At 46.2% G+C, this 15,248-nt stretch overlaps 4 protein-coding genes across 4 annotated transcripts; 1 reads left to right on the top strand and 3 right to left on the bottom strand.

Moving 5' to 3' along the window:
- Positions 1-5,171: 5,171 nt before the first annotated feature.
- Positions 5,172-6,130, bottom strand: TREMEDRAFT_26107 (uncharacterized protein; the record flags this gene model as incomplete). The annotated part of the gene is made up of 3 exons (XM_007000655.1): positions 5,172-5,468; positions 5,574-5,702; positions 5,867-6,130. 3 exons carry the CDS (start codon positions 6,128-6,130, stop codon positions 5,172-5,174), a joined length of 690 nt encoding a protein of 229 aa, XP_007000717.1.
- A 571-nt stretch (positions 6,131-6,701) lies between these two features.
- On the top strand, positions 6,702-9,610 carry TREMEDRAFT_58311 (uncharacterized protein; the record flags this gene model as incomplete). Its single annotated transcript, XM_007001161.1, has 4 exons — positions 6,702-6,784; positions 6,845-7,109; positions 7,151-8,410; positions 8,459-9,610. The coding sequence occupies 4 exons, from the start codon at positions 6,702-6,704 to the stop codon at positions 9,608-9,610; spliced, it is 2,760 nt and encodes a 919-aa protein (XP_007001223.1).
- A 471-nt stretch (positions 9,611-10,081) lies between these two features.
- Positions 10,082-12,262, bottom strand: TREMEDRAFT_22045 (uncharacterized protein; the record flags this gene model as incomplete). The annotated part of the gene is made up of 6 exons (XM_007000393.1): positions 10,082-10,251; positions 10,424-10,592; positions 10,817-11,273; positions 11,468-11,611; positions 11,817-11,853; positions 12,025-12,262. Coding segments are annotated over 6 exons (1,215 nt in total), but the record flags the coding sequence as incomplete, so codon positions are not given.
- A 759-nt stretch (positions 12,263-13,021) lies between these two features.
- On the bottom strand, positions 13,022-14,873 carry TREMEDRAFT_24583 (uncharacterized protein; the record flags this gene model as incomplete). The annotated part of the gene is made up of 7 exons (XM_007000456.1): positions 13,022-13,309; positions 13,418-14,075; positions 14,189-14,339; positions 14,382-14,437; positions 14,499-14,540; positions 14,588-14,618; positions 14,720-14,873. The coding sequence occupies 7 exons, from the start codon at positions 14,871-14,873 to the stop codon at positions 13,022-13,024; spliced, it is 1,380 nt and encodes a 459-aa protein (XP_007000518.1).
- Between the last annotated feature and the right edge of the window lie 375 nt (positions 14,874-15,248).

Raw genomic sequence — 15,248 nt, forward strand, 5'->3', positions numbered from 1 at the left:
GACGACGTGGAGTCAGCCTCTGGAACTTCATCCGCTTCTACGCCCCATGATTCCGGGGCGGCCCACGAAGCGGCAGTAGCGGATGGTAGTGTGGGCATCGGAGCTTGAGGTTCGATTCGCGGAAGGAGTAGTGCTGGGTTCGCACCGTTTGTCAGAGGGGGAGCGCCAAAAGGATCATTGAAAAGGGTGATTTGAGCAGGAGGGGCTGTTGCCCATGATGGAGCAATAGGTTGTATATTCCCTTCATCACGAGATCCTGAAGAAGTTTCCGAATCTATAGAACCCATTTTGACGTTGCGTAATTGTGATGGTCGACGAGGTTGACTTCCAAATGGTGTAGCATGTTTGGGGGACACACTGTATGGAGACGGAGGGGTGCGAGGTTTGGAATCTGTACTTTCTGCACTGGAACTGGATTGGAATGGATTGGGATTATGTCTTCCAAAAGGCCCAGATTGTCTGTCTCCTTCAGATGCAGATGGTATGGAAGCAGAAGTGGCCGAGGTGGTAGATGTACCATGATCCGACCAAGGTGCGTATCCTCCAGTAGCATGTAGTGCGTCTTGGAGGAACATATGGCTTTGAGGTTCTGACAAACCTAGTGCACCGGCAGGACCGGGGGGTGGGATGAGACGAGGTAGAGGAGGACGGAAAGGTTGAGTGGGAGGTTGATTTGCAAGCGTGGGATCGACGATACCTTCCATATCATCCAGGTTCATGTCAAGCTTAAACTCGTTGACTTCTTGATGCGGCGAGATCAATCCGTCGTTCTCTTCTTGATAGGCCTGCACGGTAGAAGGATCAATGGGATGTAATTGCTGGCCTCGACCTCGTAACGAGTCGAAAGTACTACCACCGGACATACGACTGTTCGTCGAGACGGAACCAGAACCACGGATCGAACCATCGGGAGTGAAATCTAGACCTGCCCCAGGACCAGGTAGGGCTGTCGTCAGCGAACACCTTTCATTATGGCCTGAGTAGGTAAACGTTTATGTCTAATGATCGCTGAAGATCCTGGAAACGATGATGTGGAGAACAATGTGGGTACCCAAGAAAATACTCACTCCCTCCCACACCTGTAGCTTTCCGTTTCAACAAACCTCCCAAAAAACCTTTCTTCCTGTCACTTGTCATACTCCCCGACGTTGAACCATTAGATACAGCACTTCCCAACCTCGCAATTCTGTAAGGTGCTACACTCCCATGTCTAGATGGTGGCAAAGCCAATCCTGGTGAATCAACTTGTGCAGTCGACTTCTTCCTATCCCTTTTTCCTCTCTGTGAAGCAGAAAGTGTATTCATACTTTCCCCAGAAGTACTTGTTGTACTACTCATCCTCTGTCTCCCTTCCTCTCCAGGAAATATATTCGGTTGACTACCACTCCGTGATGAACTCGCATGAGAAGATTCCGTTTCTGTAAGAGGTTCATGTCCTTTTCTTATCCTTGGTAAAGTCGGTACTGAAGCGAAATGTGATAAAGCTTGTATGGTTCCAGATCTTTTTGGGACTCGAGATAAAGGTGGAACATTTTCCAATCTACTCTCTCCTTCCTGCATTTCTGGTGTTTGTCTGTGATCTTGTGAAATTGGGGAAGATAATAAAGTGGGATCATCAGTCAACCAAGGAGCTATATTCGCTCCTGCTGGACCTGATAAACTACCGTTCCTATCCCCTTTTCTCGTAGGATCGAGAATATCATCCATATTCATTTCGTCCGGTCCGAAATTCAAACCACCTTCATTTCCTCCTGTAAATGCACCAATGACCACTCCTGGGTATTCTTGAGCCGTGTGAGGATTAACCTGGGATGGATGAGGTAACATGAAAGGTGGTTCTTCACCTAAACGTTTAGCTAAAGGAGAAACTTTCTTTCCTCTGAATGGAGGATTGGAATTGGTAGAAGAATTGGAGGTGGTTCTTTTACGTCTTTCGGTTTGATCAGGAGTAGGTATACGAGCTGATCGACGAGGCGAATGACGAATTTTTCCATCTGAACCATGTCGAGGTGAAGGGGGGATACGAGTAGGAGAAGAAAGACCTGCTTGTATAGGTGAAGGAAAATCTTCAAAATCTTTATCTTCATCTTCATCCATTGTTTTCTTACATTTCATAGCGAAGTCGACGGTTCGAATCGGAGGGATTGGTGAGACTACGGGGAAAGGTGTGATGGTAGAAGTTGAAACATCGGGGACAGGTGGAACAAGAGGTGCAGATCCATCATGTTCAACATTACCATGTGAATGTGATTCAGGTCTCGAACGGGATCTTGAACGATTTGGTGAGATATGTAAATCGCTAGCATGTGGAATCAACCTTCTTTTCTTCTTGAGATCAGGTGAAATGATCAACGTTTCATTCTTGGTAGAATGAGAAGACACTGGGTCAGAAGTCTTTCGACTTGACCCTTGTTGGGTTTGGGTGGAGATTGAAGATGAAGATTCTTGAGGTACAGACCGACGAAAGAATGACATGTTGGGAAATGGGTATTAGGATACTTGTTTCGTGTATGTAAAAAGGGATGAGCGGTTTTCGTAGGAAGTGTGGATAAGGGGTATGAATGTGGGATGACAGGTGAAGATCGACTTTTGAAAGGAGTGAAAAATCGTTCCAATCGACTACTTGAAGAGATAATCGTTTGGTGGTTGATGAGGGATCAAACTCAAGATCGACAAAGGGGAGAGTCAGGAGAATCGAAAGTGATAGAGAAGTGTGAGTCCCTTCTACAATCGACCGTCGGATGGGTAGAGGGGTAGAGGGACAGATGTGAAAGACGGATCCAAAAGGACCAGTAGTGTAGGAGGGAAGGTAGGAGATATCGATTGTCCAACGGCAATGCTCTAAACGGTCCAAGCGTTGTGAGAGTCCTTTTCAGCACGGGCAGTGGTGATTGGTAGTCACCTATCTTCTTCTTCCTCTCTCACTTGTCGGGTAGTGGGTACAATGTGTTGTGTATAGGAGACAGAAGTAAAAGTAAAGCATTTAGTCATTGTCAAGGAAGCAAAAACTTGGCTTTAGTGTGTGGGTGTAGGAGGGGTGCATGGTGCATTGACAAGGAAGCAATGCATGCACCTAGGGGCAAGGAGCAAGGAGAGGGATCGGGCCTAACGAGTAAAGTAGTTTACTTTACCTTTTAGTTTGTCAATACCTAAAGACAAACCTTAATTCGATCGGATACGCCATCTCATTCCCCTCCGATTCCCCCACTCAACCCACCCGTCTCCCCCACATAAGTCACGTGCGTCAAATTCATCGCTCGTACAGTACAACCCTTGCATACCAAGATGACATTTGGATAAACATCTCTAAATCAGATATCAGATATACTCTTATCCTACACAGTCTCCACATTCATGACCCCTCATAACCCCTCATTCTTCATCTTTAGGTCTCCTCGGAACTTCAGGTAATCGTCTAGCTTGCACAACCACAGCTCTCTCACCTAAATCCATACTCCCCCTCTCTTCTTCTGAATCATGTTCGAAATCGTCCATATCTGGCGAAACCAACGCCAAACGTTCATCATGTTCCTTCTCACGGTCTTCTTTAGGTAAATGGGGATAATCTCTAGTTCCTCTATGTGATCCGCCCCTCACTTCTCCTTGACTCGAAACGTCCGAAGAAGTCTTCTTCTTCCCTAGTACCAGATCGGGACCGGAACCAAAACTGAACAGACCACTCAGGCCTCTACTTGTTGATCGGGGTAATTGATGTAATCCGAGGTTGGCACTTTGAGGTTCGTGTGAGGGTTTTTGAAATTCATGGGGATCTATGTATCTTGTTTGACCAGGTGGAGCAGAAGCTGGTGCAGGTGATAGTAATCGACTGGGAGGTCTAGAAGATTTTTCATTCTCATCTTCTGCGATATCCTCCATAGGGGAAACGGGATGTTGTCGTTGGGATCTAGAAGGGAGAATGAGAGTGGGTACTTCGGATTGGGCGGAAGGAATTTCAATGATGCTGTCGTGTCGAGGGAAGTCATGTTTCACATTAGGGTCTTCGAACTGCAGCGAGTCAGCTCAATATCCCGATCCGCCGTCATATCGCTGAACAGGTAACCACACACGGAGCGCACTCTTCTTCAGGAAAATGTGGGTAGAATACGCAAACAACGAAGCCTGAGACTCACTTTGATATGACTCTTCGACCTCCGAGGAGAATCAGAGGATATGGTGTAACCCCGGAAACCAAATCCAGAACCCGCCGTTCCGGTCGGACTCTTGCTGTGCAAAGAAATCTGGTCCATGGCATCTTCAGGCATGGGATTGTCGGACACTTCATGTCAGCTTCTACCCGCATTCATGGCGGGGCCAAGAACCCTGCTTCGTTCAAATTACCGACTCACATTGGAACCGTTGAACATTGCCCATCCCATGAGTGCTCAGATTGTTCGGTTGAGAACCCCAACCCGTGCCCAAACTACTGGCATTGCTGAATCTCCGACTTGCCGTCCTAGCTCTGATAATACTTCCCACAGCTCCAAATCCACCTCGAAGCGCATCCATACCAGGATCCTCCAACGCGGTGACCTCGCCTTTTTCGTTCTCCTCGGTGGGATGTCGAGCTGCTGCCAGGAGCATGGTAGATCTGCGGTCGAGTTTGGACAATTGTTTGGGATCGACTTTGGATAGTTGCAAGAGGGTGATACCTAGACAAGTGACCAAGAAACCGAGGACCATGGTGATGAGTGTTATAGCAGAGGCTTTGAGACCTTGGAAGAGGATGAACCTGACATCAGTGACTCGATCTTTCAGGTGGAGCATCTCGACGACTCACGAGGTTATGAGAGAGGAAGAAGAAAAGAAACAAAAGTAAACAGGGACGACCATCGATGTCTGGACATCAGCAAGGATTGTTTATCAAGATCTAGAGAGTGCATCGGCCAGAGCAACAAAAAGACATGTACTGGGGTGTGGAAGCAAGGAGGAGAATGCGCTTACATTGAACAATTCCAAAGCTTTGTTGAGATAATTGATCCTACAATATCAGCGTCATGGCATAAAACTGCATATCGGCTCACTCTGTCAAAAGAGTGATAACCCTATCTCGTCAGCCATTGTGGAAATACTAACGAAACACTCACACAAAGACGAATAAAAACCAGAAGAACCAGTTCTTCACTTGATTGTCCCTTTCCAGGTCAGTATCACTCATCCGAAGATGCAATGACTCACCCCTGTATACTCGTAACGATACTAGCTCCCAATCCTTGAGTACAACTGACACTGATCCCCCCGATCAAAGAGCAGATAGCGATATAAATGATCATGGTTTTCTTTCCCCATCGCGGGGCGGCGTAGAAGACCAACACGAGAGAAGTAGCGCTGAGCACCCCTGCCCAAACTAAAAATCCCACAGAGAGGAAAAGATGTTTGAAGCCTTCTATGGTGGTGACGGATTGTTGTTCTGGAGCATTGAGAGCGAGGATGGTAGCTCCTATGATACAAAGTGTACAGCCTATCCATCCCTGTTCATCAGCGATATGTCCTTCTGAACATTGGGGCGAACGGTGAAGGAGAAGGAAAGGAAGGATAGGTGAAAGGACAACGTGGGAAGGTTTTGAGGGACGTACGAAGAATGTCAACGTCTCCCGGAGGAAGAAATGGGACAGGATAGCACATATGACAACGGAAAGCGCACCCATGGGGGTGACTAAGATAGCTTCTGTGAAAGCATAAGCTACAAAGTTCAGGATCTCTCCCTGTGGTGTCGTTAGCAATCCGGTCACAACACCTCGTCGGAAACCATCTTCAAATGACCGCTTCTATGGGTTGACTTGGACCTCTAGTCTGCCTAAGCAACAAGAAGAGACTAGTGTGGAACGACTGTATGTAGAGGGAGATGTAATGTCACAAATCGACTCACAACAATCATCATGATCATCCCTGTCCACCATAAAACACTCTTCAGATACCCATGTCCTTCCCCCGCCCCATTTCCATATTTTGCCGTGGCTCTCAACAAACCCTTCTTCTTGACCACAAAACTAGTCCCAATGAAGAATCCACTCCCCACTGCAAGACATATACCGACAATCTTGAAGGAAGGGTTAGAATGGGTATCGACCAACCCGGCGGCGCTACTAGAGGCAGCCGAGGCGGAACTGGTGACTGAGGTGGTGTTGGACATGACGGCTGTTTTGTTTTGGGTCGTTTCGAGTATTGATATGTAGCCGAATCAAAGTCGGCACCCACTGTAGACCGTATCTCTTTCAAAATAGAACACCCAAGTGAAAGTTGTGAAAGATGGTAGGTGTGGGTGAAGAAGAGTGACGTTGCTGAGTGACGATGACGAAATGAAACTTGCGTCTGACGATCAAAGCGTCCGTGTCTGAATCCGGTAAGTTAGGCACTGTAGGTACTGTAGAGTAGAATCTTTTCGTCTTATCGTAACCACCAGGATTCACCCTTCTATAGATCTAGGACAGTAAGGTAGAGAGATAAGAGGTAAAGGGAGCAAGAGAGACAGTTTGGAAACACGATACAAGCAGAAATAGGGGTGAAGCCCCTTTGATGGGTTTGACTCTCGCAGTCAAAAGTGCTCTCTTCTGCACAGCGCGCACAGTGAAAGTAACACGCGTCATAAGAGCGGACACCGCCGCTCATTTCCCCCATTCCTCTTCCTCTTCCTCCCCCTACCTCTCTCTGCGCTTCACACTTGTTCACCTCTCAACATTACATCCATCTCTTGCTGATAGCTCATGCTCAAAGCTGAATATCCTGATACCACTGACGCTTTTCGAGAGACCCAATATGCCCTTCTTATACAATCTAACTCAAGAACGTACCTACACTTCTAGGCAAAGTCACTTGTTTGATAATCTCACCATCTACTGACTCACAGGTCTTACATTACCCCTCATCGACCTCGTCCACGCCCATCCCTCAATGCAAAGTTTGATAGGCAATTCGCCAACTCCACTCGATCTCGTAGTATCCGCGGGAAACCTTACTCACTGGACTCCACAGTCCTACCTCAGGAAGCGACGCCTTCTCTTCAGGTAGATAAAGAGGACGAGCGACAGTCGTGGCGTACCCAACGCCCATCCCGAATCAGCTCCGATAGAGTGAAGAAAAGTATCACTTTATGTGATATTCAATCAGCACCAGTAAGTGAATAGTCTAGATGAGAGGCTAAGCTGAGAGATAGGTGGTCCTACCTAGCATACAAGAACCTCCCGATTGGTTGAAAGAAATCGTCAATCGTGATAGGCAACAAGTCTCACAAGTCAAATACGACCAACATGCATTGGAAGCATTCCGCCCACATGATTCTATGACTCCTCTTCTTCCGACTCAACCTCGAGCTACACCCATCGCGGATCGGACTGTCCCTCTCAATTCGTGGCAAGACGCCTGGCGCAAGACCGGTCCATCCACTCTACCGCAAGCATCGCATAATCGAATGCAGGATGTTCATTCCCAATCTGGCTTATTATTCAATAATGAAGGTAACATTGCCATCCACGAACACGTTCCTGCTGTTCCATCTGGATGGAGAAGCCCTACGACGAAGATGTCCATGACATCGTCTACCTCTCATCCCCTTCCTGGCCGACCATGTCTAAATCAATCACTGCAAGCTTCTCGCGGACAACGTAATATTGACAACCAGAACCCTCTCCAACAAGTCCGTTTCCGTCCGACTCCTGAGATCAATGAGATTCCTTCCTTTCAAGTTGATAATCTTCCACGATTTGCCCGAATTCCCATGTCGAAGTACCAACAAGGTGTCGACACATTCGTATCTCATCCTGCTCACCCCTCTACAGTCGCATTAAATCAAGTGACTCAGTCTGATGTCCCTCGTGTGCCTATGGCCACACCACATAGAGAACACATCTATCCAGGAGAAGGGTCAGAGAGCGATTCATCCGAGACAGCTCCAATGTCGACACCTCTTACTCATAAAAGTACCGCTATTCCTCCACGTGGGATCCTGAAGTCTTCCATCCATCGCCCTATCTCAGCTCCAGCTCAAACCAGACCATCATCCCTGGTACATACCTCACTTCCTATCCAACCTACCTCTGTCACCAGCCCTTCCATCGCGACGACCACAGACGACCCGTCCATGTCCACGCAGATGGAGAATGTCCCCATCTCGCCCAAGACAACTCGTGACTCTTCCGACGTTAGCAGTGGACACTCGCGACTAATTGTCACACCGCGACAGAGACGATTACTTGCCGAGGCGCTGACCATAGCTCAAAATCTGACGAGATACGCCGAAATAGACTCGGAGCAAGATGTAGAGACGGACGATCTCAACTTGGGTTCTTCCCCCGACCTGGACCTGGAGGCAGAGGAAGAGGAAGATATTCGTTCCCTGCAAATTCGCGAAAGAGAGTTGAAGAGAAAGAGAGAGATCGAGTCAGATGATAACATCAGACTTATTCCCAGAGTCAAAGTAAGTTATTCCATTGAAATCCAATATTCTGAAAAAGCTAATGGGTAGTCCACCTCACAGATTGGAGATGTGGTGAACCCTAGACGAGTCATGCGTGCTCCAACGCCGGAGGAGTCCACCTTGAGTTCTAAATCCTCTCAACGGATATACAGTAAGAAACTCCGTCTTTCACCTGTCACCCGTACACCTCCGACCTCCGTGGCAGAATCAAGGTCTTTTAAACGTGGGACGAATAATATCCATACTCACCCTGTTCTGACTTCATCTTCTCACAACAACGTAACCAAACCCCCACAAGAACATAAGACACTTCTCTCTCAACGCTCCAAGAAAGCGAAAAAGATTCTTCACTCCGCCGATATCGAAACGGAAGATGATAGTGTGAATGACGAAAACATTCCCGGCAATTCCTCAAAATCTCAAATCATCTCCAGTCAAATCAATGATCAAGTGAACTCATCTACTAATTCAACTTCATCTTACTATCCAACCAGTCAAAGTGAACGTCAAAGTCAGAGATCTAATGAATCATGGACATGGACTTCATACGGTACCACTCCCTCACCACCTCCTCCTCCTCCACCCATTAGGAAACAACCCATTTCGGCCAATGCTGCATTGTTGTACAAAACCGCATTATCATTCCCATCTAGATCATCGATCCAAACTTCCACTCGAGGAATTGGGTACAACTCCAAATTGTCTGTAACAAAAAGTGGAAAGTCAGTTCATATGGGGAAAAACGATAACGATGTTGCAGATTCTCAGAAAACGGTAGAAAGTATAGAATCTATCGAGGAGTTTTCAGAGGAATCAGATTGTACACCTCCTGATCCAACTCCGATCTGGGAGAAATCACCTGTGAGAGTACGAGTACCGAGAAGGTTGAGTACTATAGATGAGGAGGGAGAGGAAGATTTGTTGGTGTCGCACTCCATTGAACAGGGAAAGGGAAAGGGGGATTCGTTAGAGGCCAGAGATAGTGAAGAAAGGTCAAAAGTATCAAAAGGGAGTGTAGGAAGGTCAAGAATGTCAAAAGAGAGTGAAGGAGAGTTAAGAGGTTCTGAAGTTTCAAGAGATAGTATGGGGGAAAGACCAAAAGAAGAACAAGAAGTAGCATGTGCTATATTAAATCTTCCTGATGGGTTTTGGCAAGGTGATAGTGATCCTGGGTTCAAAATCTGGAGAGAGTATTATTGAACGTCTGCTCGATTGAGATTCGAACTTCATTCATACATGACACAAACTTATCAATAGGATTCATCTCTTCATCAACTATTTCCGAATGATCAATCCGTGTCATTCAATCAAAACCCCGAAGATAGTTTTCAAGTCAGCATGATATAAAGAAATATGTCTCAAGTTATAATATCAGTGGGAACGAATGTTCAGCTGAATCTATTATCAAACGAGAATGAATTTCATGTATTCCTAATCTACTAAGTAGTCATATACCAAAATTCCACTGTATCTATTCAAAACTTCCAGTCCAAAATGATATATGTAATCTGTCAAACATCTGAATCCAAACTGACCCAAGTAGCTATCAAACCCTTCGATGACCCAAATTAAACAGCATATTCCATCCACTTTAAAAAGAAAAGACTCCGTAGGGAGCCGAGTCCATACTTTCCCCTTGATTATTGCACCCTCTCAGTGTCCAGAATCTATCACCAACTCACTTTCCACTTCCACGACCCCATTCCGTTTCAATCGTTCCTTTAAAACATCCCCTAAAGCAGTCATGGGAGTCAAGACACCTCCTTGATGAGCGATATCAGGAAGAGAGGTTCCGGATGGAGGAGGGAGTACTAATGATAAAGCTGATTCTGCACACATGTCTAATGATAAGTATGTGTCTTTCAGATGATACACCCCTTCCTCTCTCAGACGAGAAGGACTTCCTTCGTTTCGCTATACACTCGCTTAATGCATTGGTCACTTCACTACCCATAAAAAAAAGATTATGGTATGTGATTGTGAGGTGAAGATGAGGGGAGAGGGATGACTCACAACAAGTAGCGATGTATCCCGGATCACCTTTCGCAAACAACTTAGTGATCACTTTCACGTTGGTCGTAGTGTGAGAAACGTTTATCAATCTAGCCCAACCCTTTCTTCTTTTCTCAAGAGTGGCACCTTGGCCAGGTTGGGGTAAGAACCTATCGACAAGTTTTCTGAACTGAACATTAGTCAATTTATCACTTCCCTCCCTGTTCTGCAATCCCCCCCCCCCATCGTCTTCTCCCTATATTCCGGATCTCGTCCTTTTGCACCAACAGCAAGCTGAACTGTGGATGAAGAAATTGCCCATTCTCTCTTCAAACAGGACTCCATATCCAAAATAACAAAAGTCACTCTTCTCACCAAACACCTTTTCGTCAAGAGCAGAAAAGAAGAACTTACTAAAGGAACAAAGAAATATAACCCAAAAAACACATAAACACCTAAAGAAACAATCCAAGCTAACCAGACCGATCCAATCTTCACATATTCTTCATACCTAAACTCTGGATCTTTCTCATCATTCAAAAGTGTGAAATACCAACTTCTTCTCACTATGGCTTTATCGAACGGTGCGAAAGGGAAAATTGCACCATATAGTTTTTCTTTAGTACCTGGTACGTATTCAGTCGCTGCGAATGTTGGCCATTTTGTTTTACTAGTGGGAGGGGTGAGAGGTATTAAAGACCATTGTGAACCTCCGCGTTGAGAAGGAGGAAGTGAAAGAGTTGATCGAAGTGTGGCTATTGTTCCTCCTGATACTGTACCACGTACGGAGAAGAAAGTCGTTGATTTGGTCAGACGGGCTGAAGGGTGAGAGTTCTGAAGAGTTTGTCGAGCGAGATAGACGATGAGATCACTGAGGGTTAGTCATCGTGACTTTCATTCTTGAGAGGTATTGAACGAAGATCAATGTATTTTGAAACATAGGGAACATAAGTCGCTTCGATAATTCGACCACGAAGTCTATTTGTAGATTAGGACAGGCAATAGAGAACATAGAAAAGTGGAGAGTTTGAAGAGATGAACGAGATAGGGAGAAAAACGACAAACCTCGGAACAGCATCAAATCCACAAGCTGGTACAATACATGTTTTTGTTTTCTTAGCGGTATCATGATACCTCTCAATCATCTTAGCAACGAAGTAGGCTTCGCCGCAGACATCAACATAATGTGTACCGTGTTCTGCACAAGCTCTGAGTATGTTAGAATAGATTTCACACATTTTTTCCCATCCCCTAGACAAGCCGGAAGATCTTTGCAAGAAAATCAACGCAAGATGGGTCGTATCTGATAGAGAAGGGACTGTACTGTAAAAGTTCAGGTTGATTGGTATCCTAGGGTCATACGTTTTGATATTGAGAGATGTGTATTGAGAAGGGTAGGAAGATGACAACTCACTTGATCAAAGCTTCAGCATTGTATAAAGCGTACGGACCTAATTATCAGTTCCTCCCTCCCCCCGCTCTTTCTCTCTCTCCTGCGTATCAATTGTAACCAGATACATTCCGTGGAGCTACCTCACTAATGAGAGTTGTATGGTCTCAACTGAATCAGATGGATCAGATAAAAGAGAGAACATGATACTTAGGGTTAGACGCAAACTCACCAGCAAAATTGATCACAACCTGACATTTCTTAACCCATTCCTTCACACCTTGTTCATCGGTCAAAAGCAACACGACAGTCTCTATCTTCTCATTCAAATCTGATACCACTTTATCCAACTTTGATTGAGTTCTTCCTGCCAGACTCAGTTGAAATTTATCTTTCTCAGAATGAGAACATAGGTATGTAAGACATTCGCTAGCTGTGAAGGATGTTGCTCCGTATATCCCGATGTAAGGGGTGGACATGTTCCTACAAGGCGTATCGGGGGGTAATGAGTTGACTGCAGGATGGTGTAAGGGGTAGTACCTGTATGGATGAGAATTATGGCCAGGATGGGGATTGTAGATGTAGGATGGGAGGAGGGGATAGATAGAAATAGTATTTTGTAGGCTTTATCGTTTATATAGAGAGGGGAGGGATGGAATGCTCCACTGCCCACGATCCCAAGATCGGGTAACCGTCATTTCGACGTCCGGTCACTCCGACAATTCCGGAGCCGGCAACAATCGGACCTCATTGGTGGGAAACACAGATCGAGCACGACTACTACTGTATTTCGGTGCTTTGACTCGGGTCAGTCAAATGGTAGATCAACCACTCGCCAGTCTTACTCTCTTGGTTGATATCGAACATCACGGAGTGTATTTGTATCAAACGACCATGCGATGACATGTAAACTATTCCAACTCCAGCATCTAAAGGGGATAATATGGACCCTTCTATCTCGTCCGATCTAACTACTAAGCGTCAACCATCGATGGCCGATGGCCGATGGACAGCGGCCCTTCTCTCCCCATTCCATCATTTCTCCCCACCGATCCCGCCCTTCCCCAGCCCCCAAGAGTTGAGGACCGCATCATCCGCCATCGACGGATCTTGAATATGCAAGTATGTGCATGTACCTCCTATAGCATACCGCATACAGATGGTCGGACGAGCCGCGAGCCGTTTGCTCGACTTAGGTCAGAGTCACGACCGATAGACTGAACGATCCATCAAACACGCCCATCCACCCCCTCACACATCCCTCTCAACCTCCTTCTCACCTCCTGTATTCCACCCCTTTCCAACTCTTGCACACTCACACCCCCTATGACCCGGTTGTGAGGGCTGAACATCCATTCTTCTGCCAACGGGACGGGTCTGGAAATGACCGCAGCGAGTTCACGACGGATAATCTCCTCGGTGAAGAAATCAAGGTTAAGATCATTCTTGTCGTACCCAAATGGATTTTCAATTTCACCTCCAATGTCAAGTATACCAATTATGACATAAGATGTCAACTTTTCATGAGCACCGTCTTTGCCCCCGTGAAGAAGCATTGTTTTTATAGTGGCAGAAAAGTGGACGGAGACTATTGACAATGAAAAGGAAGAGGGGACATCACTCACCATCACAGCAGGTATCGTCACCCATCCGAAACCCGCTTCGTACAGTTGAAAAGGTAGGAACAAACAATACATCCAACTGACCTCCCATATATGCGCGTTATAACTCCAAGGAATGGGTGTCGTCAAGATTCGTTCCAAAGTCGACAAAGCGTCCGTCATTTGAGCCAAAGCTGCAATTAACGCGTTTAGCGTTGGAACATCGGTGGTTTTTCTTCTTTGAAGCGCGTAGATATAAGTGGACATGTAGAGCGTTATCTCCAATGGCACGTTATGATTGTCATCTGCCGATTGAGCTTGACGACGCATAAGTTTACGTGCTGCGTGAGTGGAAGATTGATGTCGTGTTCGGAAATATTTGAATGGCCATACTGAGGAAAGATGAAATTTAGGAGGGTTCATAGCCGGCATCAGGTACGGTCGGTCGTATGAGGCGTTATGGTTGGCGGAATGTGGAGTCATGCTGGGGTTGATCGGTTCGAGAGGTGTATCAGAAGGAGATTTGGATTCGGACGAACGAACAGTGCTGATTGTGGATGTGTTGTAGTTAGAAGTAGGAGGACGACCGATGTTGATGTTTGCGTCTTGAGATGAAGGCAGACCAGAAGGGAGGTGAAGGGATGGGATGAAGTTGACTAGATCGTATAGATCTTCGTAGTAGCTGGACTATTAGCCACTCTATTACAGTCCCTAAAACATACGGTCACCGGACTCCTACTTGTTGCACTCATTCTACAAAGGGAGGAGAGCTGGTGACAAGTCGCCAGAACTCACATTCCTTCCTCCCCGCGGAGATAATGCTTCACAGACACAGCGAACGCCAGAGCCATCTGAACTATCGTAGCCTTTTCAATCTCAGATCTAACTTGATCTTTAGCTCGCACATCTGGGTCTGTGGAAGGGGTAGGAGTTGATGTATCGGGGCCTTATCTTCAGCGTGCGACAGCGAGAGGTGGTGTAGACGTACAGTGTATCCAAACGATCCGTGCCCATGTTCTTGATGCCAGAGTGATCTGTGACCACCTACGTGTCAGCTATACGAGGCAGCTAGCAGCTCCACAGTCATCGGCCAGAATCTACTCACATCCTTCTACCCTCCGTATATCGTTCATACGCTGACGATGTTCTGTAAACCTGTCAGCACTTCCCTCGTAAAGAGCCAGTAAATTTCACCTGTAATTCAAGGTCAGACCGAGAACCACACCTGAAGATCAGTTACCCAGACTCGCCGCGTTATTAAGAGAACTAGTAAGAGACCCATGCTTGACAGTTATAGGAAGGGTGTAAAGGATCAATGAAACCCACCCAAAGCGGTGAGTAAAGTACTCGGCACACCTAAATTGGCTGTGGTATAATTCGAAACACAAACCACCATAGTCGCCCAACCACCCATGAACAACAAAGTAGGCCAGATCCTAAAAAGAGCAGTAGCCATTAGAGCCTGTAAGAATAAAATCATAGTTTTATGTGGACGATGTCGTAAAGGATCAAAGGCCATAGCTCTAGGATGAACGAAATGAGAATCTCTACCTGGTGTATGTGACATTTTTCGTTTTCGTGGATTTTTACGAGGTCTGTATGAATGAATAAAAGTGGTGTCACTTGTTGGAGTAGATGTAGGATGAGAGTCAGAAGCGAGAGGATGAGATATAGGAATGGAGTGTGAGTCAAAGGATGGTTTTGATGAGATTGCCGCCGGCTGTGACGTCGAAAGGGGAAAGATTGGGGGGTGTTCATAGTTGCGTTTCATCGTGTCACACTTGGCATCAAGTCACATCGATCGAGTGTAACATGTAACATGTAAAACGTGCTTCAACTTATCTCCTCCTTCTAA

This window comes from Tremella mesenterica (genome assembly GCF_000271645.1).
Source record: "Tremella mesenterica DSM 1558 unplaced genomic scaffold TREMEscaffold_1, whole genome shotgun sequence".
Lineage (NCBI taxonomy): Eukaryota > Fungi > Basidiomycota > Tremellomycetes > Tremellales > Tremellaceae > Tremella > Tremella mesenterica.